General features: G+C 39.0%; 2 protein-coding genes across 3 annotated transcripts in view; one reads left to right on the plus strand and one right to left on the minus strand.

Moving 5' to 3' along the window:
• Positions 1–19,109, plus strand: LOC119784169 (ectonucleoside triphosphate diphosphohydrolase 5-like). 2 transcript variants are annotated; one of them, XM_038286104.1, is made up of 14 exons: positions 1–158; positions 5,552–5,772; positions 6,038–6,117; positions 6,932–7,075; positions 7,471–7,546; positions 7,931–7,966; positions 9,056–9,144; positions 9,231–9,313; positions 9,550–9,611; positions 9,901–10,002; positions 15,037–15,180; positions 15,464–15,520; positions 15,707–15,822; positions 18,669–19,109. In XM_038286104.1, the coding sequence occupies exons 2-14, from the start codon at positions 5,559–5,561 to the stop codon at positions 18,831–18,833; spliced, it is 1,368 nt and encodes a 455-aa protein (XP_038142032.1). In that variant the 5' UTR covers positions 1–158; positions 5,552–5,558; the 3' UTR covers positions 18,834–19,109. The 2 variants fall into 2 exon arrangements, with proteins under 2 accessions (XP_038142032.1, XP_038142033.1); XM_038286105.1 differs by lacking the exon at positions 18,669–19,109 and adding an exon at positions 16,093–16,599.
• The window catches only part of znf410 (zinc finger protein 410), a 19,716-nt gene continuing 15,992 nt past the window's right edge, over positions 18,688–22,411 (minus strand). Inside the window, exons 9-12 of the mRNA XM_038286107.1 lie at positions 21,994–22,083; positions 21,745–21,864; positions 20,168–20,287; positions 18,688–18,965 (exon numbers count right to left, since the gene is read on the minus strand). Coding sequence (XP_038142035.1) covers positions 18,865–18,965; positions 20,168–20,287; positions 21,745–21,864; positions 21,994–22,083 — 431 coding nt within the window. The 3' untranslated portion in view covers positions 18,688–18,864. The remainder of the gene's footprint in view (positions 18,966–20,167; positions 20,288–21,744; positions 21,865–21,993; positions 22,084–22,411) is intronic.

A 22,411-nucleotide genomic window follows, 5' to 3' on the forward strand; every position in this document is an offset into this window, starting at 1 on the left:
ATGAAGTACTTCCGGGTCAAAGGAAACGTCACAGGGTGAACTAGCTGGTTCCACTATGGCAGTTTATTATTATGGGGTGTTATTTAGAAGTTCTGATCTAAACTAGAGCTGATATCACCGTTGGAAGAAAACGGTCGGGTGAAAAGTCGAACATCATGGTGAGACTGCGGTTTTCAGCCTTTATATAGCACAACAGTTGATTAGTTAAAGATATGAACCTTTTTTTGACTGTTGTTAATACTTTTAAATTAAAATAATAGAATTTGGTAAGACCTCTACTTCGGCTAACCGTTAGTAACATAGATATCTATGGTTAGTAACCTAATGTTAGCCTTTAGCTTTCTCTAATAGCAGGGATGGTAATTATCCTAAATGTTTACACTCAGCTTAGACTCATTATTATGATATTAAGTGTTAAATGAACTGAAGTTGTAGACAATTAAAATCGTTGGTTGTGATTAACGCTGTTTCAGGGAAAGAATGTTTAATTTGTTAAAAACAACTAACTTAACTAAGATGTTCAATAACCAGGGGCGGCCATCTGTTGAAAGAGGCCTAAGGTGGACTTACAGAATCCAAGTAATGGATTTTTTTTTTCTCACTTAAGTTTTAATAAAAAAAATGACAAATAATATATTAGGATTTCAAAAACTAGCTTTGTTTTCAATCTTCCCCTTTAAGATGTGACCTTAATTTAAAGGGAAACGAAATTCAAGCTGAGAAACATGCTTATAAAATAATAATGTTTTACAACAATGAATATACAAAAAAAACTAAATTTTTTCAGCAATAAGCATTATACAGAGAGCTAGTTTATTATAATTACTAATATAAAAACAAAAAGTGATGAACTGATGTCAATCGGAGCTGGTGAAGCCCAAGTTAGTTAAAAAAAATCAATATTTTCCAAAAATGGAATTTTCATTAACAAAAAAATGTATTATTATTTTATTAATTATATATTATTTGTTATTAAATAATTAATTTTTATCAATTAATCCCCCATCCATAGTTTTGGTAAAAGGCAATAATTAGCTAGTGACCCTAGTGATAATAAAAATTTAATAGAAACTATTCCCTTAACCTTGGATTGAGATTTTGAAAGAGTTTGGACAGGCCACTCTTGTCATGCTTAGATTGCAGCTATAGGTTGTATGTTTTCAAAGGATTTGACTGAACCAAAGTGACAAATTTTTTTTTTTTTTTTTTTACAGCACAGTAAATGTTACTGAGTAATAATAAGTAATCTGCAGTTACTGTAGGTGGAACATTTTTCACACAATATGCATTATTTTTTATATTCTGGTGACTTTCAGAGGATTGAAGTAAAGAAGAACGGGCCCTACTAAAATACTTGCATCTTCAATATACTGTAAACTAAGAATTTTAAAACTTTGTTTATTAAATATTCTAATATTCTTAAATACTAATAAGTTATTACTGGCACTTATACAGGATGGAACCAGTGCAATTGAATCCCATGCAAAATACGCTGTGTACTATTATTTGGTAATAGGATTACAAATCTCAAGTCATTATTTTATTAGTTTACAATTGAACAAACGGCTAAAAAATCCAAACATTTTAGGAGGCTGTAAAGTCTATAAAAACTCTCCAAAATAAGGATAAATGGATAAGATAAGTAATAATAAAATAAGAACATCCCTGTGGTTCCTCCTCTATGAATCCTGGATAACTGAGTTTTTCTGCACATCCTTTCTGAATGTGGTTGGTCTTTTCTTGGGTGGCTGATCTCTTGAAAAATAAAATGCTGATTTTCTTTTTTTGTGAACCTCCTATGGGTTTCTGAGGCAAACCTGAAAGCTTTAAGAATTTAGATATTTGTGTTAGTTTAATTAGTCCTCAATTCAAATGGGGGGTTATTAAACTAGACTGAGCAATAATTATTTAACTTGTGAGCAAAACATTGATTAAAACTGTGGCTAAATCAGGTGGTTAAATTACAGCAAACAAGGAGTAACGTTCACTAAAAAAAGAACTAGATGTAGAGACAACAAACCATTCGATGTCAGTTTGATGTGATCCTACACTCAGTCTCCATGTTGAAAATTTAAGCTAGCTGCTGTATATTCTATTCATATGTAGTCAAGTACTAGATTGCTTAAAATCTTCATTAATTTACAAAGTGATTTATCTTAGTCCAGATAAGATAAGGATAAGATCAAAAATCCTATGACATACCTTGTAATACCTGCTCAGAAATGCCGGTCTTTTTACAATAGCTGGCACAGTGAATAGGTGGGCTTGTGCAAAAATACAGACTGGATATAAACCTGGCATGTCTTTGTGTGTTTGCACTAAAGTTGTGTTGAAAAAGTGGACTGGATTTTTATCTGCATGGTATTTTTATATATTAATAAGTTGAATGGAGTTGAGTTTCAATGTTCGTCATTTCTTAGCGTGGAAAAATGCGGATATGTAGTGAGAGCATTTGAAGTCACTGAGATGCATGAGTCTCATGCCCAATGAGTGAGAGCTGACACCCTGCAACAGGATGTGCCTTACCGTGGTGTATGGTACTAATACTTTATCCTTCGTATCCCAACAATTTATTCACAGCTTCCAAAGTTTGAATATAATACTCCTTGTACTATGGACTTCATTAAAAGTTGATATGTCATTTATTGTCAATTAAAACAGTGCAACAGCAGATTTGGGCATTTTATTAAGCAGTTAAATCACCTTTCCAAGAATAAGTTAAAATTTGGAACGAAAGCTTCAGTCCTCTCAAATTGATTACCCTAAATTTGCAAGAAAAAAGTAAATATGTTTTGTGCTTAGAAATGTTTAATCTTATTAGAATACGATTTTGACATTTTCACAAAATTCAGTAAACTCTAAAACATGTCCAATCTGTTTTATCTCTTTATATTACTATACGACTCTTTTGTGTACACTATCAATTAGTCTCAGGTCATACCTGCCATTTATTTTGCTGTTTAATAATAGTATTTTATAGACTTACTTTATAACTAAGATATAAGAGGCAGGAGTCCCCAAGGAGAAGTGGTTTAAGTCTTTCTCTGTAAAATGACTTGCTGTGGTGATCCCTTAATATGGGAGCAGTCGAAAGCACACAAGCAAGCAGCAGACAATAAGATCAGATTCTCATTAGTTGTGCGGCTGCATCCTATGAGCATCTTCTGACTGATGATGTAGGATTTTATTTTAGTTTAATATGGTGTTGTAGATTGAAAACTTTCTCTTTTTTCAATATTTAAAAGTCTTAATGCTTAACCTTTGATGTAAAATGGAGCTCAGAATAGAATGTGAACCAAATAAGACGTCTTATTATACATAAAATAAGGTAGAGACGATCATTTATGGAGATTAAAGTGAGGATTAACTTAAATTGAAAGATTTCTCGATTTGCTATAGCTAGGAGGAGCTGTTTTTCTTGACTGTATATTTCTTTTACATTTACTGAAATGTTTCTATTTCAAAATATGACTATCTGCTGATCTGGAGTTATTTTAAAGTGACTTCCTAAGCTTTCTTAGAGGAGCAGCAGCAGCAGCAGCAACAATCCCCCCTCTATGACTCCTGAAACATTTCCTCCTTTGTATTTGTAGAGAGATGTACCGATCCTATATAGTGCTGAGCCATATGGGAAAAAAATCATATATCAGGATATGAACTATTTTATATGACAATATACCCCAAATAAGTAAGTTTTCTGCTAATCTCTGAAAAATAGCTCACTTTTTTCATCTGTATTTTGAAGTGACATTTACAGAACTGTCGCAAATGAGAAAAAAAATTAGTAGATGCCTTTAACAAGGTATCAGAAGCTCTCCTTTTCAACTTCATACATGGATAGGGATGATGCCTGTTCTTATGTAATGTGCAATAGCTACTGTGATTTGTTTATGGCGCTGATAACTGATCTCATATGGGGTGCATCAGGCTAACTACTCTTAAAGTAGGCTATAGTTTTGGATCCTTATGTATTGTTTTTCATGATTCTTCTTTAGGTGATAGAAGAGGTTTGTTGTGCTGCTGTAGGATGCGGAAAAAGGCTTGCAGCATCGTTTGCAAATGAACGTTGTCTGTGCTTTCTCCCTATTTCCTTCTGTTCTCCTCTTTTTTTAAATTCTAAATTGTTTTATTTAATTGTTCCATATTTTAAGACAGAACATTGCAATTAGTGGATCCAAACCATGAGATGTTGATTCAGCAAATTGTCGTACATTTACAGTAGAAATACCACCTGACTGCACCTGAGCCAGATTTTGAACCTGATCGATGAGGATTTCTAATCACGGAGCATTTAGTGTTTCTGAGTTTGACGATGGAATCACTTTTTAGCTCCAGTCTATGACCTTTGGCCAAACAACCCCTGCAAATGGAGCCGCATATTTTATTTACACTGTCACACTGTCACAGTGGACTGTAGTTAAACCACTAGAGCAGTGGTCTCCAACCCTGGTCCTCAAGATCTACTGTCCTACAGATTTTAGACGCATCCCTGCTTCAACACAGCTGAATCAAATGAATGGCTTGAAAAGGTAATCAATCATTTGATTCAGCTGTGTTGAAGCAGGGATGCGTCTAAAATCTGTAGGACAGTAGATCTTGAGTACCAGGGTTGGAGACCACTGCACTAGAGTAAAGTCCTTTTATTTGTCCTTTTCTATACCTTTTCATCCATCTCATCATTCATTCCCTGTTTGTCCATTATCTTATCTTCTATTTTGAATATATCCATCCGTATTTAATCCAAACCTAAACCGAAGTATCTGTAGAAATATTACACAGTAAATAATGTGCGTATGAAACACTGACATTAAAATGTGTAGGAATGCGAGTTTCAGTGTCTTATAATTTCATCCATGTTCAGAGCACAGCCATGATTGGTAGAAAGGTGTAATATGAGGAGACAAATTATGTGATTATATGCAAGACAGCGTAACACCTAGTTAGTCAGATTTAATTGGGTTTTGCTGCTGTTGCGTCAACCGCACATTCAGCTTTAATGAGCAAACATCTGGACCGCAAACGAAAGCGATTTTAAGTTTGTTTTTTCCCCTCACACAGCAGCCAGCGTGATCGTTGAGTAGGACTCCCTCAATTGGGAAAAGGCCGTAAAAAGCCTCTCTGCTCAGAGGACAAGTCAGTGAAGTGGTTGATAGAGCAGGTAGAAGGGTTTGGGCAGCACTAATTAGACAACCCTGTAATTGAAGCTAAATCCAGTAAGAGGCACACATGGAGCATCTTTGACCAAACACCAAGATTTTATCGCTGGTTTTATGGAGTTGTGTCAAACTGACTGTTAAACTTTCCATGTGAGTTGACAGAGACAGTAAACAGTGTTTTTTGGTGTACGTCGCCATGGTTGGCTGGACAGTGCATGAGGCGTGGTCAGATCTGACGCTGCATAAACCTGAAGGCTTCTTACAACTGTAATTTAACAACTGCCATAACAAGTCCTCAGCCACTTCAGCAAACTGTCTGCTGTTCACAACAATTGCTTACCAGCCTTCATTTTCTTCCTCCTCCTCCTCCCCCCCATCCCCAACTTATGCTGCAGAGGGAAGATGAAGCCAACCGTCCCGGTTCTTCTGTTGATCCTTCTCGCCACAGCAGGGCTGAACCGAGCCCAGTCCAGGACCTCTCTCCTGGATCTGTCGGGGATCCTCCCGAGCCTGAGCCGCCCGGCCAACCACAGCCGCATCTTCTACGCTGTGATGTTTGACGCAGGGAGCACAGGGACGCGCATTCACGTCTACACCTTCATCCACAGCTACTCGGGTAAAACCGTCCTGCAACAGAACAAACTAAAACAGGCCAAATGTGTGTCGTCGGTGATTAGCTGAAGTGAACATCAGCACTTTGGGTTGGCGTGTACTCTGTTTTCATACTTCATTAAACCTGTAAATTCAGAGGGCATAAGTCACATAGGGCTTAATTTGCCTGATAAATCATGCATATGCATGCTAAGAGGTTGGAGGCATTTGAGGGCTTTTAACAGCTGCTTCATTTTTTGACGGTGTGGGTGGATGTTGTGCCTTTTCAGAGCAGCTGCCTGTGTTGGACAATGAGATGTTCCATTCCATAAAGCCGGGTTTGTCAGCATATGCAGAATACCCTGACACGGTGAGTTCATCGTCGGGACAAAAAGGTTTGGAAAAGGCTGATGATGCCCCAATTAACGAGGCACCTAGAATCAAACAATAACTGATATCCCCAAATTATCATCTACAGACACTACTAATTATTTGTAGCAGCATATCCGCCTCAGTCCTCAATATAGTCTGTCTAACCACTACAAATAAACACCACTAGACCTCCTAGACCACTAGGAAAAGCTCTGAGTAATTTAAATGAAGTGTAACCGGTGAATAATATGTTAAAATAACTGGAAAATCATCATTTTGATGAGTTAAAATTATTTCTTAGCCCTTTTCCTAGATGATTTACCACTTTTAGTCACACTTTGGGTTTTATGTTTCCTGATAACGTGATTTATGCTTTACTGCTAAAGAAAACTCATGAAGTATCCATGGGAATGATAAGGTGCCTGGATGAGGAATTGCTAACCTGCAAAGCAGGAATTATATCTATATATATTATATTTTAGAAATTAAGGACCAATCATATTTTTCCAGTTATAATTAGTTGGGTCATGAATGTTTTTTTGACCCTCCTGTGTGTTTTTCTTGGAATATTGTATAACATTATGCTTTTGATTAACCAAGAACCGCAATGAAGAACTGGCCTTGAAGATTAGCAGAGGTTATACACCCTGTCATGCAGTATTTGTCAGCAATTAACACTTGTTCCCACACAAAGATTCAGATTAAAGACAAACTAGTGGCAATTAAATTTGTTGACATCAATCTCACTAGAGCAGTGGGTTTGTGCCTTCCAGAGCTTTGCTGGTCTGTAGGTAATGTTTCAGCTCTCACAGGCTGGAGAAACGGTGAGGATGCTGTTGAAGGTGGCCAAAAAGACCGTCCCCCGCCTGGACTGGAAGAGGACGCCGCTGGTCCTTAGAGCCACAGCTGGACTCCGTCTCCTGCCTGCAGCCAAAGCCCAGGCCCTTCTGGACCAGGTCAGACTCGCATCTCCTGGGTTCAGCATCAGTATGGAGCTGTTCCTTCGCTTAAAGAAAATGTTTGGCCTTATAGCCTTATTTTTTTTGTGAGAAACCAATGTTTTATTCTTGGAAGCAGCAGAGTAATGTAATGCAGCTGGATCCCTGTAAGCTCTGTGTCAAAGGCTATCGTTTATGAGGATAGGAAAAAAAGAAAGCAGTGCCCCGAAGCACCTTGGAAGATGAATGATACTTTCATAATCCGCCCCTGAGGGAATGAATTAATCCCATACTGCGGAGGGCACCTCTGGATGAGCCAGCATTATATCCGATAATGTTCGGCCCATTTCACTCCTACTTACTGTTGCTCCACTACTCTCTCATTCTCACGCCAAATTCCTCCTCTCTCTTAGGTTCAACGCGTATTCGACGAATCCCCTTTTTTGGTGTCTGACAACAGCGTCAGCATTATGAACGGCACAAACGAAGGTAAAACATCTGCAATGAGCAGCCTCTTCACCCCCTCCCGTTATATTGGAGGATCATCATTAGATCTGCTGCTCAGTTTCTGTCAGGACCTTAGCTTAATGAAGGCATTTAACTTAATTACATAAGATTATAGATGTTTTTGTGATGACACACAAAACAACGAAAGCCTTTCAAGCACAGTCGTTTTAACCCTAAAAGCCAGTAATTATGTGGGAGAAAAAAACAGGCTGTTGTACAGTGGCATAATTGGTTTGTCAGCATTTCTGTTTTTCTTGTATGTGCCTGCATTTCACTAATTTGTCGGGAGCTTTTTCAATTTTCGTTTTTTTCTCCCCCTGAAATGACCTGCTTTATAAATATGTGATTATTTCTATTCAAATGTAGGCATTCTGGCTTGGATTTCTCTGAACTTTCTAACAGGTAAGTGAGGTAAATTCTACAGTGCTTTGGTAAAGAATTGATACTGCTTAAGCAAACATTTATTTATCAGGGTGGCATCATATGTCAAAAACTAACATATATTGGCTTTAACAATTAGAGAAGACGTGAAAGAAAGCCATCTAGTCGCTAAAGGTAATAATTAACAGGTTTTAACATCATGTTTTTGCGTTTATTGGGAAACTCTAAGTAATCGTTAGGATTTAAACTGAATACAACCAAACTGCAGCAAAGAGACACTGCATGGAAAAAAAAATGTTCTCCCGCACTCAAAACTGCATTAGATACAGTCTGTTGCTCCCATGACATTCATCTAAATAAATACTCGTATTTGATTAATCAATCATTTATTTCATAAAGGCAATAACAAATAGTTCAAAATCATAAATAACAGTAGCAACCATACTTTTAGTTTTTTTTTTTATTAAAGAAATCACGGGGTCATTACTACGCCAAATCCCACCTCTTATCATGCTATGATTCTCCCTGTCGATTAACTGCATACACTGAAGTCTGTTATTACAACATTATAAAATGCAATAAAGTACCCATTGGTGGGCTGATATGGTTCATGTGTTTGGTGATTCATTAATCAGCAGCCATGCTTTGAGATAACATGAAGCGCATCCATCTCTATCCATCATTGATATTTTGCTTCTTTTTTTTTTTTGCTATACTGAGAATAATAAGTGTTAGAATTGTGTCATTTTTATCATGTAAATGGAGGTAGAAAAAATACAAATCGGCAGCTCATATATGTTAGACCGATGTAAAAATAATCGGCCAAATGGAAATTTTTTTTCCTGTTTTCTCCAGACTGCATGCATCTTCCTAACCTGCCATCATATTGCATTATACGCCTGTGTCCATAAATAGAAGGCGATGAGTATAAGGATGAGTTTGTTGCCTAAAGCCTGCTTCTGTGATCTTTCTCGGACTGAGCGGGAATGTTTATGCTTCTTAGATGGAGCACTCTGCCAAAGCAGGCCTTTTGAAGATAGCATCTCAGGTGTAAAGGGATTACTCTTCCCAGCTGCAGATGTTGGATTAAGGTGATCAAATTGTTTCCAGGTCACCTGAACTCACACGCCAAGAAGACAGTGGGAATCCTGGATTTGGGAGGGGGGTCCACACAGATCACCTTCCTGCCCAAACTGAGGGTCGGCCTCCGCTTTTATACATTATTCTTGCAGATTTTTTAAACCTCTAACAGCTTCAGCTAAGTGTTTTAATCTGTTTACTGCAGAAAACAATTGAGAGTGCTCCCAAGGATGATTATGTTGCCAGATTTGATTTCCTCAACTCAACATTTGAGCTGTACACTCACAGGTAACCAATCTCATTAGGCAGACTCTTGTGGAATTTTAGATTATTACTTTAAATTTGATTAAAACTTCTAAAGCCTTTGAATTATCTGCTGTTATATTACTAATTTTGGGTATTTAAAGGATAAATGCATAACTAGGTGAGCCTGTAGTGCCTACTTAATCTCCATTATAGTAATCAGGCATCACAGTTTTAGATCTGTTATTTTTGTTACTGTACATACCCTTTTATTTTCCCAGCTATCTTGGAAATGGACTAATGGCTGCTCGACTTGCAGCGCTGGGTGCTCTGGGCGCAGAAGGTACATAAACTTAAATCTGCTTTATCGCCATCACTTTGCCACTTAAGACTGCAGGGACTCTTGAGCGTACTGCACTGTCTATTCGCTCATTTCTGCTTCATCTAGATCACAAGATAAAGGCTGTACCTCCAGTTTCTATGCTAATATACATTTCAAGTTTTAGCCTCAGATTAATCAGAAGCGCTTGAGCAAAAAAAAATGGTGTGCTATCAGTGGCCCCGACCGTGATAAGCTTGTGTGAGGCTGTTGAACCATTTAGAAGATTAATTATGTGTGTGTGCCCTGCTAGGGTTGGAGTGGCGGGTTTTTAAAAGCTCCTGCCTGCCGAAGCAGTTCAGGGATGATTGGAGCTTCGGAGGTCTTACCTACCAAGTGAGCGGAGACCCAGAGGGTAAGATCTGATCCAAGAAGGAGAGATTACATACAATTTGAACCAGTAACTTCAGCCAAAGGGATTCCCTCCCTTTATGTTTTAACAAATGTTTGTATTTTATTGGGATTTACATAAAAGACCAACATAAATCTGTAAAACCATATTTAATCTGATGACATTCAATAATTCTAGTGCTACCAACTGGCTTTAGAAGGAAAGCAGAAATAACTATTAGACTTAAACGTGGTGGCCGTATCATGGCGATGCTTTGAGAATGCTTTTCTTAAACAGTCAGGGGAAAAGATTTGATAGAAAAGTTATCTGCAAGAGAGGCTGGAGGCTGAAACCATGACCCTAATCATCCTGTCAGAGATACAAGGTTTTGGATCAAGCTAAATATATATGCATATGTGTGTGTGTGTGTATATATATATATATATATATATATATATATATATTAGTGCTGTCAATCGATTAAATTTTTTAATCGCGATTAATCGCATCAATGCCTGAGTTAACTCGCGATTAATCGCATTTTAATCGCACATTTTTTTCCTGATTGAAAATCATTTAAATACTCTCGATGACATACAAAAAAATACATACAGGCTAGGTTTGTGCCAATGTTCTTTTTTTTAAATGAAAACAGGTCACAGATACTGATTTATGCCATAGAAACATATGGCAAGAAGATGGGGAGGCATGTAGCAAAAAATAACAAATATGTAGGCAAAAAAAAGGCCCTGAAAACAGGCTGATGTAAAAGACAGTCTTTACAGTTAATACAGTCTTTTGAACAAAGACAAGCATTTTACCCTACCGCTATAAAATGCAGTAGAGTTAACATTAGATGTTAATTAACCAAGGTAATAATGAACAATTTTCAATCAATACATCAAAATCAATAGACCGACATTACTAGATGAAGGTAGTCTATGCTCTAGAAAGTTACTTTTCAGCCTCTTAACAAAAATGAGAACACACACACACCCACTCACCCACACACAGACACACCCACCCACACACACACACACGCGATACTGACCTGTTGCGTACACAGACGGCAAGAGGGCTGCTACGAGATTCCATTTCACCTCAGTAATCAGTTTTCTCAGCGTATTTCAGGTTGCTACTAGTTACCAGACACTCAACTTGTTTGTTGGTGGTGGGGCTTAAAGAAAAGGCACTAGCGTCACCCAGTGTATGAGCGTCTTTTTCCCTTGAGGAGCTCCGCTCTAGAAGCCTATGAGAAATGCATAGACTGGGGGAAAATAGCCCCGCCTTCCCGCAGGCTGCAGCGGGATGTACTTGGAAAAATTGTACCATAAAACCACATAGCGTTAATCTCACGTTAAAAAAATTATCGCCGTTAAAATGGCCTCGCGTTAACGCGTTAATAACGCGATAATTTTGACAGCACTAATATATATATATATATATATATATATATATATATATATATATATATATATATACACACAAACACACACGTATGTGTATATACAGGTGCTGGTCATAAAATTAGAATATCATGAAAAAGTAGATTGATTTCAGTAATTCCATTTAAAAAGTGAAACTTGTATATTATATTCATACATTACATACAAACTCATATATTTCAGATGTTTATTTTGTTTAATTTTGATGATTACAAATGACAACAAATGAAAATCTCAAATTCATCATATCAGAAAATTAGAATATTGTGAAAAGGTTCAAAATTGATGGCCCCTGGTGCCACACTCTAATCAGCTAATTAACTCAAACCACCTGCAAAAGCCTTTAAATGGTCTTTCAGTCTAGTTCTATAGGCTACACAATCATGGGGAAGACTGCTGACTTGACAGTTGTCCAAAAGACGACCATCGACACCTTGCACAAGGAGGGCAAGACACAAAAGGTCATCGCTAAAGAGGCTGGCTGTTCACAGAGCTCAGTGTCCAAGCACATTAATAGAGAGGCGAAGGGAAGGAAAAGATGTGGTCGAAAAAAGTGTACAAGCAAGAGAGATAACCGCACCCTGGAGAGGATTGTGAAACAAAACCCATTCAAAAATGTGGGGGAGATTCACAAAGAGTGGACTGCAGCTGGAGTGAGTGCTTCAAGAACCACCACACACAGACGTATGAAAGACATGGGTTTCTGCTGTCGCATTCCTTGTGTCAAGCCACTCTTGAACCACAGACAGCGTCAGAAGCGTCTTGCCTGGGCTAAAGAGAAACAGGACTGGACTGCTGGTGAGTGGTCCAAAGTCATGTTCTCTGATGAAAGTAAATTTTGCATTTCCTTTGGAAATCAAGGTCCCAGAGTCTGGAGGAAAAGAAGAGAGGCACTTCATCCACGTTGCTTGAAGTCCAGTGTACAGGTGCTGGTCATAAAATTAGAATATCATGAAAAAGTAGATTGATTTCAGTAATTCCATTTAAAAAGTGAAACTTGTATATTATATTCATACATTACATACAAACTCATATATTTCAGATGTTTATTTTGTTTAATTTTGATGATTACAAATGACAACAAATGAAAATCTCAAATTCATCATATCAGAAAATTAGAATATTACTGAAGACCAATAAAAACAAAGGATTTATAGAAATGTTGGCCAACTGAAAAGTATGAACATGAAAAGTATGAGCATGTACAGCACTCAGTATTTAGTTGGGCCTCCTTTGGCCTGTATTACTGCAGCAATGCGGCGTGGCATGGAGTCGATCAGTCTGTGGCACTGCTCAGGTGTTATGATAGCCCAGGTTGCTCTAATAGTGGCTTTTAGCTCTTCTGAATTGTTGGGTCTGGTGTATTGCATCTTCTTCTTCACAATACCCCATAGATTTTCTATGGGGTTAAGGTCAGGAGAGTTTGCTGGCCAATTAAGAACAGGGATACCATGGTCCTTCAACCAGGTACTGGTAGCTTTGGCACTTTGTGCAGGTGCCAAGTCCTGTTGGAAAATGAAATCTGCATCTCCAAAAAGTTGGTCAGCTGCAGGAAGCATGAAGTGCTCTAAAACTTCCTGGTATGTGGCTGCGTTGACCCTGGACCTCAGAAAACACAATGGACCAACACCAGCAGATGACATGGCACCCCAAACCATCACTGACTGTGGAAACTTTACACTGGACTTCAAGCAACGTGGATGAAGTGCCTCTCTTCTTTTCCTCCAGACTCTGGGACCTTGATTTCCAAAGGAAATGCAAAATTTACTTTCATCAGAGAACATGACTTTGGACCACTCACCAGCAGTCCAGTCCTGTTTCTCTTTAGCCCATGCAAGACGCTTCTGACGCTGTCTGTGGTTCAAGAGTGGCTTGACACAAGGAATGCGACAGCAGAAACCCATGTCTTTCATACGTCTGTGTGTGGTGGTTCTTGAAGCACTCACTCCAGCTGCAGTCCACTCTTTGTGAATCTCCCCCACATTTTTGAATGGGTTTTGTTTCACAATCCTCTCCAGGGTGCGGTTATCTCTCTTGCTTGTACACTTTTTTCGACCACATCTTTTCCTTCCCTTCGCCTCTCTATTAATGTGCTTGGACACTGAGCTCTGTGAACAGCCAGCCTCTTTAGCGATGACCTTTTGTGTCTTGCCCTCCTTGTGCAAGGTGTCGATGGTCGTCTTTTGGACAACTGTCAAGTCAGCAGTCTTCCCCATGATTGTGTAGCCTATAGAACTAGACTGAAAGACCATTTAAAGGCTTTTGCAGGTGGTTTGAGTTAATTAGCTGATTAGAGTGTGGCACCAGGGGCCATCAATTTTGAACCTTTTCACAATATTCTAATTTTCTGATATGATGAATTTGAGATTTTCATTTGTTGTCATTTGTAATCATCAAAATTAAACAAAATAAACATCTGAAATATATGAGTTTGTACGTAATGTATGAATATAATATACAAGTTTCACTTTTTAAATGGAATTACTGAAATCAATCTACTTTTTCATGATATTCTAATTTTATGACCAGCACCTGTAAAGTTTCCACAGTCAGTGATGGTTTGGGGTGCCATGTCATCTGCTGGTGTTGGTCCATTGTGTTTTCTGAGGTCCAGGGTCAACGCAGCCACATACCAGGAAGTTTTAGAGCACTTCATGCTTCCTGCAGCTGACCAACTTTTTGGAGATGCAGATTTCATTTTACAACAGGACTTGGCACCTGCACACAGTGCCAAAGCTACCAGTACCTGGTTGAAGGACCATGGTATCCCTGTTCTTAATTGGCCAGCAAACTCTCCTGACCTTAACCCCATAGAAAATCTATGGGGTATTGTGAAGAAGAAGATGCAATACACCAGACCCAACAATTCAGAAGAGCTAAAAGCCACTATTAGAGCAACCTGGGCTATCATAACACCTGAGCAGTGCCACAGACTGATCGACTCCATGCCACGTTGCATTGCTGCAGTAATACAGGCCAAAGGAGGCCCAACTAAATACTGAGTGCTGTACATGCTCATTCTTTTCATGTTCATACTTTTCAGTTGGCCAACATTTCTATAAATCCTTTGTTTTTATTGGTCTTCAGTAATATTCTAATTTTCTGATATGATGAATTTGAGATTTTCATTTGTTGTCATTTGTAATCATCAAAATTAAACAAAATAAACATCTGAAATATATGAGTTTGTATGTAATGTATGAATATAATATACAAGTTTCACTTTTTAAATGGAATTACTGAAATCAATCTACTTTTTCATGATATTCTAATTTTATGACCAGCACCTGTATATATATATAATGGAGTCAAAGTTTAGACCGCAATCAAATTAAAATTCTGCTAGAATCCAATCAGTCTGAGGGAGTTTGAGTTATTCTATGAAGAGGAATGACCAAGTATTTCAGTGCATCTGTAATCACAGCAAAAGCTGCTCTCTACATGATCCACCTTGCGTTTGTGTTAAATCAATAACTTCACCTGACCACAACCATGTGGGATAAATGACTGCATGTTTTAAATCCGAGCACATCACAGCTTCACTTCTCCAACGGTGTTCAAAGGGAATATTTATAATTTGCAAGACTTTCTGTTTTTTTTTTTTTTCCCTTAGGTCAAGCAGGATACAAGCTTTGCTATCAGGAAGTACTTAAGGTGGTGAAGGGGATTATTCATCAGCCCTACGAGCTTGAAGACAGCAACGTGTTCTACGCTTTCTCCTATTACTTTGACAGAGCTGTGGATGCAGGCCTTATCAGTAAGCGAGCGCACGAACACACACCTTCTGTTCACACCTTATATAATTATCCACTGCCTGCATGCTAGACAGAGGCTGAAAAATGTGAGTCATCTGCTCCTGTATCAGGGGGTTTGATGAGCCATAGTTGTGTGGTTATTATAGAAATTGCCATCCCGCTGCACGTCTGCGCTGGAAGGCCATCAGCTCTGTTATTAGTACTATATAAATGTGCATGTAGATGAGCTGTTGTAATCACTGTTTTGGCATTTTAAATGTATAATGAACCCCCTCTCTGTTGTAGATAATGTCCAAGGAGGAATGCTGCAGGTCAGAGACTTCAAGAAGAGAGCCAAAGAGGGTGAGACTGGCTAAAGGAATACATCATTACTATGACAGATCTGCTGCTCCTTGCACTTGACATACAGCACGCATCTCAGTGGACGGCGAGTGGTTTCCATCTGAAACGCCGCCCTCATCCGTCAGCAGAATACAAATGACTGATTATCCAACCTAACAGAGATGATGTTTCTTGTCTTCTGCTCAGTGTGCAATAAGATGACCAAGTACCCGTCTGTCAGCCCGTTCCTGTGCATGGACCTGACCTACATCACTTGTCTGCTGAAGGATGGCTTTGGCTTCAAGGACAGCGCTGTCCTACAGGTTAGGCAGCTTTATGTGACATCGGCTGCAACATGAACAGCCTCGTTTTATGCTACGTCTGTGGCAGTCATTTTAATAGGCTGGTGAGGCGTCGTAAATGTTTTTATTTGTGGTTCAATTTGAAATGCAAGGTAGAAATTACACCATTGTAGAAATGCCTGATCATCCGGGACATGAAAACAGTCAGTTTCCTTCATCGTTATATGGTACTACTTTTCTTTGTGTTGTGGAAATATATATTTTGGTGATTTCCTGATTTACCTTTTCTAGTTAACCAAGAAAGTGAAGAACGTTGAGGCTAGCTGGGCCCTCGGTGCTGTGTTGGACCACTTTCACAACCTGAAGATCCATTAAGGAGCAAATGCCTTCAATCTTTTCTCACCTCCTTATCCAGCGGCTGAGAAATAAATCAATCTGAGCTGTATCTCAGATGTCTGTTAGCTGGTTGTGCAGAAAAAAGGTTTTGAATTCTTTTTTTTTTTATATTATTTTATTGAAAGGAGTTCATGTTTACCATAAAATGGTACATGTTTGTTACAGGGTAGCTGTCAGATCAGCCACTGAGGTTTCCAGGTAATAGTTTTTTTCCCCCATCTGCAAATATAGCATCAATCTCAAAGCTGATGATGCCGTTAAAACATCTGTCATAATCTTTTTCCAACACTTCTTTGGGAGCATTTTGGTTTCATAACATAAGGGAGAAATGCTGTGCATACAAACTGCCATGACACGCATGTCAAAATAAAACTGTTTGCTAATTACAAATATCTACAAGTGTTAAAGACTGTGAGTCATATTTTTTACAAATATAATGAGGAAAATGAGTATTGAACACCCTGCTTTTTTTGTAAGTTGTTCCACTTAGAAATCATGGAGGGGTCTGAAACTGCCATCGTAGGTGCATGTCCACTGCCAGAGACATGATCTAAACATAAAATAAAATCCTGAAATAACTAGGGCTGGGTATTTTTTCGCCAAAGTCCTGAATTAATTCGATTTTGATTCATGCAGTTCTAAATCGATTAATTTCGATTCAATCTGTTTTTACAATAATGAAAGTGGTTCAACTGTGTTTCAAAATATCATGTATTTTATTTTTTCCTGTCACATTAAACACAAAGTGCAAACTTGTAAATCAGACAGTTTAAGCTTGAGATGTGAACAAAACTGGCTCAAAAGTGTAAACTTGTTTGTGAAAAGTGAAAAAGTGAAGCCCCACTCAAACAAGCAGATTTGACACAGCAGACATGCATGAGCTGCATTATCTTCACTGCACAAACCATATTTTCAGCGTTGTCTTTAACAACTACAGGGTGTTTTCTGGTCAGCCCCCATTTGTTAATGTCTTCAGTCAACCTATTTGCTATATTTGCAGCTGTCTGGCTTGAAGTAATCTTGAGTGCATCTTTCCTGCTCATTTGAATGTGAACGTCATGCGCGTCACTATAAAATGAATAGATCTTATTCCCTAGACATCGATTTTGCAAAAATGTAAAGGAATCAATTCAAAATCGATTTTTTTAACTAGCCCTAGAAATAACGATTTTTTTAAACTATATATTTGTATGATACAGCTGCAATTAAGTATTTGAGTACCAGAGAAAATCTATGTTAATATTTGCTACAGTAGTCTTTGTTTGCAATTACAGAGGTCAAGCGTTACCTTTACTTTTCCACAGGTTTACACACACTGCAAGAGGGAGTTTGGCCCACTCCTCTACTCAGATCTTCTCTCTATCAGTCAGGTTTCTGGGCTCTCTCTGGGAAATACTGAGTTTGCACTCCCTCCAAAGATTCTCAATTGGGTTAAGGTCTGGAGACTGGCTAGGCCACACCATAACCTGGATAATCTGCTTCAAGAGCCACTTGTTGGTTATCCTGGCTGTGTGCTTCGGTCATTGGCATGTTGGAACACCCAGCCTTGACCCATCTTCAATGCTCTAACTGAGAGAAGGAGGTTGTTCTCCCAAATCTCACAATACATGGCCTCGGTCATCTCCTTAATAGAGTGCAGTCACCCTGTCACATGTGCAGAAAAATGGACCCAAAGCATGATGCTAACCCCTCCATGCTTCACAGTAGGGATGGTACTCATCATTCCTCTTCCTACAAACACGTTTGGTAGAATTAGGACCAAACAGATCTATTTTGGTCTCATCTGACCATGTGACTTCTCCCATGACTCCTTTGGATAATCCAAATGGTCATGTGCTGATTGAGGCAGGGTTTATCCTGAAGGGGAACCTTCAGTGCCGTGCATGATTTCAAACCATGACGTTGGTGTATCACCAACAGTAACCTTAGAAACGGGGGTCCCAGCTCTTTTCAGTCATTGACCAGCTTCTCCCATATAGTTCTGGGCTGATTTCTCCCCTTTCTTAGGATCACTGAGACGCCACAAGGTGAGATCTTGAATGGAGCCCCAGTCTGAGGGAGATCGACTGTCATGTTTTGATTCTTCCATTTTCTAGTGGTTGCTCCAACAGTGGACCTTTTTTCAACAAGCTGCTTGGAAATTCCCCCGTAGCCCTTTCCAGCTTTGTGGAGATGTTTAATTTAGTCTTTGGACAGCTCTTTGTTCTTGGTCATGTTACTATTTGGATTCTTGCTGATGTATGGGGTGGACAGGTGCTTTTTTTTGTAGCCAACGACCTCAAACAGGTGCATCTAATTTAGGATAATAAATGGAGAGGAGGTGGACATTTTGAAGGCAGAATAACAGGTCTTTGAGGGTCAGAATTCTAGCTGATAGACTGGCGTTCAAATACTTTTTTTTGCAGCTGTATCATACAAATAAATGGTAAAAAAAAAAAAAAATCAAACACTGTGATTTGTTTTTTTTTTAGGATTACGTCTCTCACAGTGGACATGCACCTACGGTGGTAGTTTCAGACCCCTCCATGATTTCTAAGTGGGAGAACTTGCCAACCAGCAGCGTGTTCAAATACTTATTTTCCTCACTGTACACGTCTTTGTTTATCCCACTGTGGCCATCAGTCCAGTGCTGCTGAAATAAACCGTGATGCTTGTGACGGCAGGAGACTAAAGCAGAGAGACCACGTCCTCTCCGTAAGCATGCCCCTCCGTTGTCATGGTCACCAGCTCATGAGGCTGAGAAAGGACTACCACTGAGTCTGTAGATCCTGCAAACGGCAAACAGAAAAAAAAGCAAAATTAAGCAAGGCAACATGAGATCATGGTTAGTCCAATACTTTTTAAATGAAATATGCCATAAATGTACCACTGATCCCTAGCCTGTAGCTGTAGATGCATAAGTATTCAATCCCCCTTTATTCCGTTTAATTAAGAAAAACACCAAGATTAAAATAAGGGTAAAGTGTTCAACGGTATTCCCTCAAGCATGATGCAGCTACTACCTCCATGCTTCTCTTATCTGAGCAGAGCAGCTTCTTCTAAATGTTCCCAACATGGTCATTGCAAGTAGGACATATTTTGGTTTTCTTTTGGTTTTAAATTAAAGGTTTGTAGCTGCTTCTTATTGATGCTTTCTTAGCATTTTAGGTAAGCAACCAAAAATTGGTGGATTTCCCGCTATGCCATTCCTCTATGGTACATTCTGAGACATTATCAAAGCCTTATAGGTTGTTTCATTCACCTAAACCCAGCTTTGATCATCTCAACAGCTTTCTCCATCACCTGTGTGTTGTCTTCCTCAGTTTTCAGGTCTTCAGACCACAGATGGAGTTATTCTTAGATTAAATTACACACAAATAAATAAACCCTGGCTCTAATGAGGTGACCTCTAAAGGCAGATAGGCACACAGGGTTTTATTTTGGGGTATTACAGTAGAGCAGGTGAAATGCATGCCCCACTTGTTGAGCTTTCATATCGGAAAATTATATAGAACCATGAATACACTGCTGTTTTATGGTTCATCAAAAAATGTTAAAACAGGTTAGAATGCCTTGGAAAAAAAGGAAAGAAATGACACTTTAATTTGACTTAAACCCATAAAAACTACTCGATTTCCTGCTGGGCTCAATAAGTGTCGTTTTTTTCTGCTTTTTACGTAAAAAAATAAGAATTTAAAGTTAAGGACTTGTAAAAATAAAAGAAATCAACACAGGAAGGCTGATTAGAAGCTGAATATTCTAGGCTGCTAAAAAGGAACAGGCATGAGTAAGACGCCCCACTGACATGCAGACTTTACCAGGACATTAGTAACATCAGCAGCTGACTCAGCATCTCTGACATCAACAGAACATTCATCAGCTCGCCCCAAATAAGTGTTTACCACAGTAAGGTAACACCGTCGGATGTGTGAACTCAGATTCTGTTTACTAAGTGTTATTTTTTTCCCTCCCCACATGTTTTAATGCCTACCTGGTGATCTCAGCATCACATGATGAAGATTCATGGGCTCCACAGCTGTTGTCATGGTGACCAAACTACCTCCATTATCACCATCTGCCTCCAGCAGGCTGCTTTGTGTTAGAGCCTCTCCTGTGGAGTTCAGACAAGGGGGGAAACTAACTTTTTGTTATAAATACATAAAAGAAAACAATCAAACTCTCTCCCTATTCAGAAAACAGAGGAAGTTGTTAGTAAATGCTTTGAAATATCTGTTCCCGTCCGTCGTTCCAACTTAGCCTCGTTAGGCTGTAGTTTAGTCCTGAGGAAAGTCGGTTTAATAATTCATCTAGTAAATGTGTTATGTAGAACACAGAGACTACCCCTCTGTTGTGTAACTGCATCTTCCCTGGCTCGGCTCTTACAAACCAACGACCAGCCTCTTCGGTGGAGGGTGACCCGAATAAATCTGTTGTTTATAATTAGAGCTTTGGCAGCGTTTCCCGTGGTGATTCAGCTGCGACGCTTCCCCGCTGCTGCTGGGGGGGAAAAAAAAGAAAAAAGGAAAGAGACAGGCGAGGATGCTCTGCTGTCATTGTTTCTGTCTAAACATGGATTTTCAGTGTCTTGTGCAGTTGGTCTGAAAAGGGGAGAGCTCTTTGTGGGATGCCTTCATCTTGGAGAGGAGGTGAAAACGATGCCAGTAGGAAAAAAAAAAGGCAGGAACAGATTTCCTAATATGTGACGTCTGAAGTACGAGAAAACGTAGGTTCCCGAGTGCATCCTAGATATGTTAGTAAGTAAAGGTGAAAAGGACAGATCCCACACAGACTGAAAGGAGAGGAAACTGCAGGATTTTTTTGTCAGTATGAATAAATATGGAGGGAGATAAACTAATGTGGAACATTGTTTTGATTATTAGGCTTTACTTCCTCTTCTAATGCCAAAAAATATATAAATTTTTTCAGCTTTTATATTGTCGTTTCACTGTCACAATTACAGAGCAATGGAGTGAAATTTGCTTTTAACCCATTCCCTTGGGGGGCAGTGGGCTGCCATTGAGTGGCGCCTGGGGAGCAGTGTGAGGTTAAGGGTCTTGCTCAAGAACCCAGAGCATCAGTCCGTGGAAGTGGGGCTTGAACTCAGAACCTCTGGATTCCAAGCACAATGCCCTAACCATAAGGCCACGCTCCCCTAATTAATTCCTAGCATCTATTTCTTCATCCATTTATCCACTTATTAATCTTTCCTTAAAATAACTGTATTTATCCTTTATTTCAATAGGTAAATACTGAAATAATGGAGTATTTTTACACTTAAAATAAGATATTAGGTACTTGAGAAAGATTGATTTTCTTATTTTAAATGTAAGTTGTCTTTTTCCATTGACAATGTGTCTCATTAAACTGCTTAATTCAAGAAAAAAACACACTTATTTTAAGAAAAATTTACCTAAATTAGATTTTTTCGCAGTGCAGAGTTGGGTAAAAACGGTCTGATTTAAAGCTCTATGTCTGGTAGTAGATGTTTTTCTAACAGTAGTAGCTCGAACCATTAGCATACTCGCCTATCACTGAGTGGGTGGGTGCGTACGTGGGTAAGATGCAAACCTGTTTCTCTGCTTTCATTGCCGAGCCCCTCCTCTCCGTGCCTCTTCCTCATGTGAACGTTCCTGCTGCCGGACTGAGAGAAGGTCTTCCCGCAGATCCCACACACGTGAGGCTTCTCACCTGGGAGACACACAGGCGATCAAACGAGGAGCCCCTCTGAAGTGATGCCATCTCTGCTCCGTGTGATACATCTGAAGGATTTCATGGAAAAACAACTGCTGTGCAGCTGCAAAACGCTGCGCCGCTCACCCGAATGTACGAGCATGTGTTTCCGTAGGCTGGAGTACTCTGCGAAGGACCGCCCGCAGCCATCTGCATCGCACAGGAAAGGTTTCTCACCTGGAAAAAAAGAACATTTTTAAAAAGACACCTGACACATCGGTAAACAGAGAAAACCAAATTCAACTCCTGCAGATTAAAGGGATCTGTTCAGTCAGGTTATTTATTATATAAGGAAAAAAAGCTGAAAAATATTTATTATTTTGTGTTAATTGTCATGTTAATGTCATGCTCCTTACAGTAGGCCTGATTTCATACTGCTTCTTTAAAGAGAAAACCCTTATATTGGGTGTTTGATAACATGATTGCCCCATTATCATGGATTAGACCCTAATCCAATCGAGCATTTCTGGACAAAACAAGAAATACGAATTTGGGGAATGTGTTC

The sequence above is a fragment of the Cyprinodon tularosa genome, unplaced genomic scaffold, assembly GCF_016077235.1.
Source record: "Cyprinodon tularosa strain WSP-4 unplaced genomic scaffold, ASM1607723v1 ctg22, whole genome shotgun sequence".
NCBI lineage: Eukaryota > Metazoa > Chordata > Actinopteri > Cyprinodontiformes > Cyprinodontidae > Cyprinodon > Cyprinodon tularosa.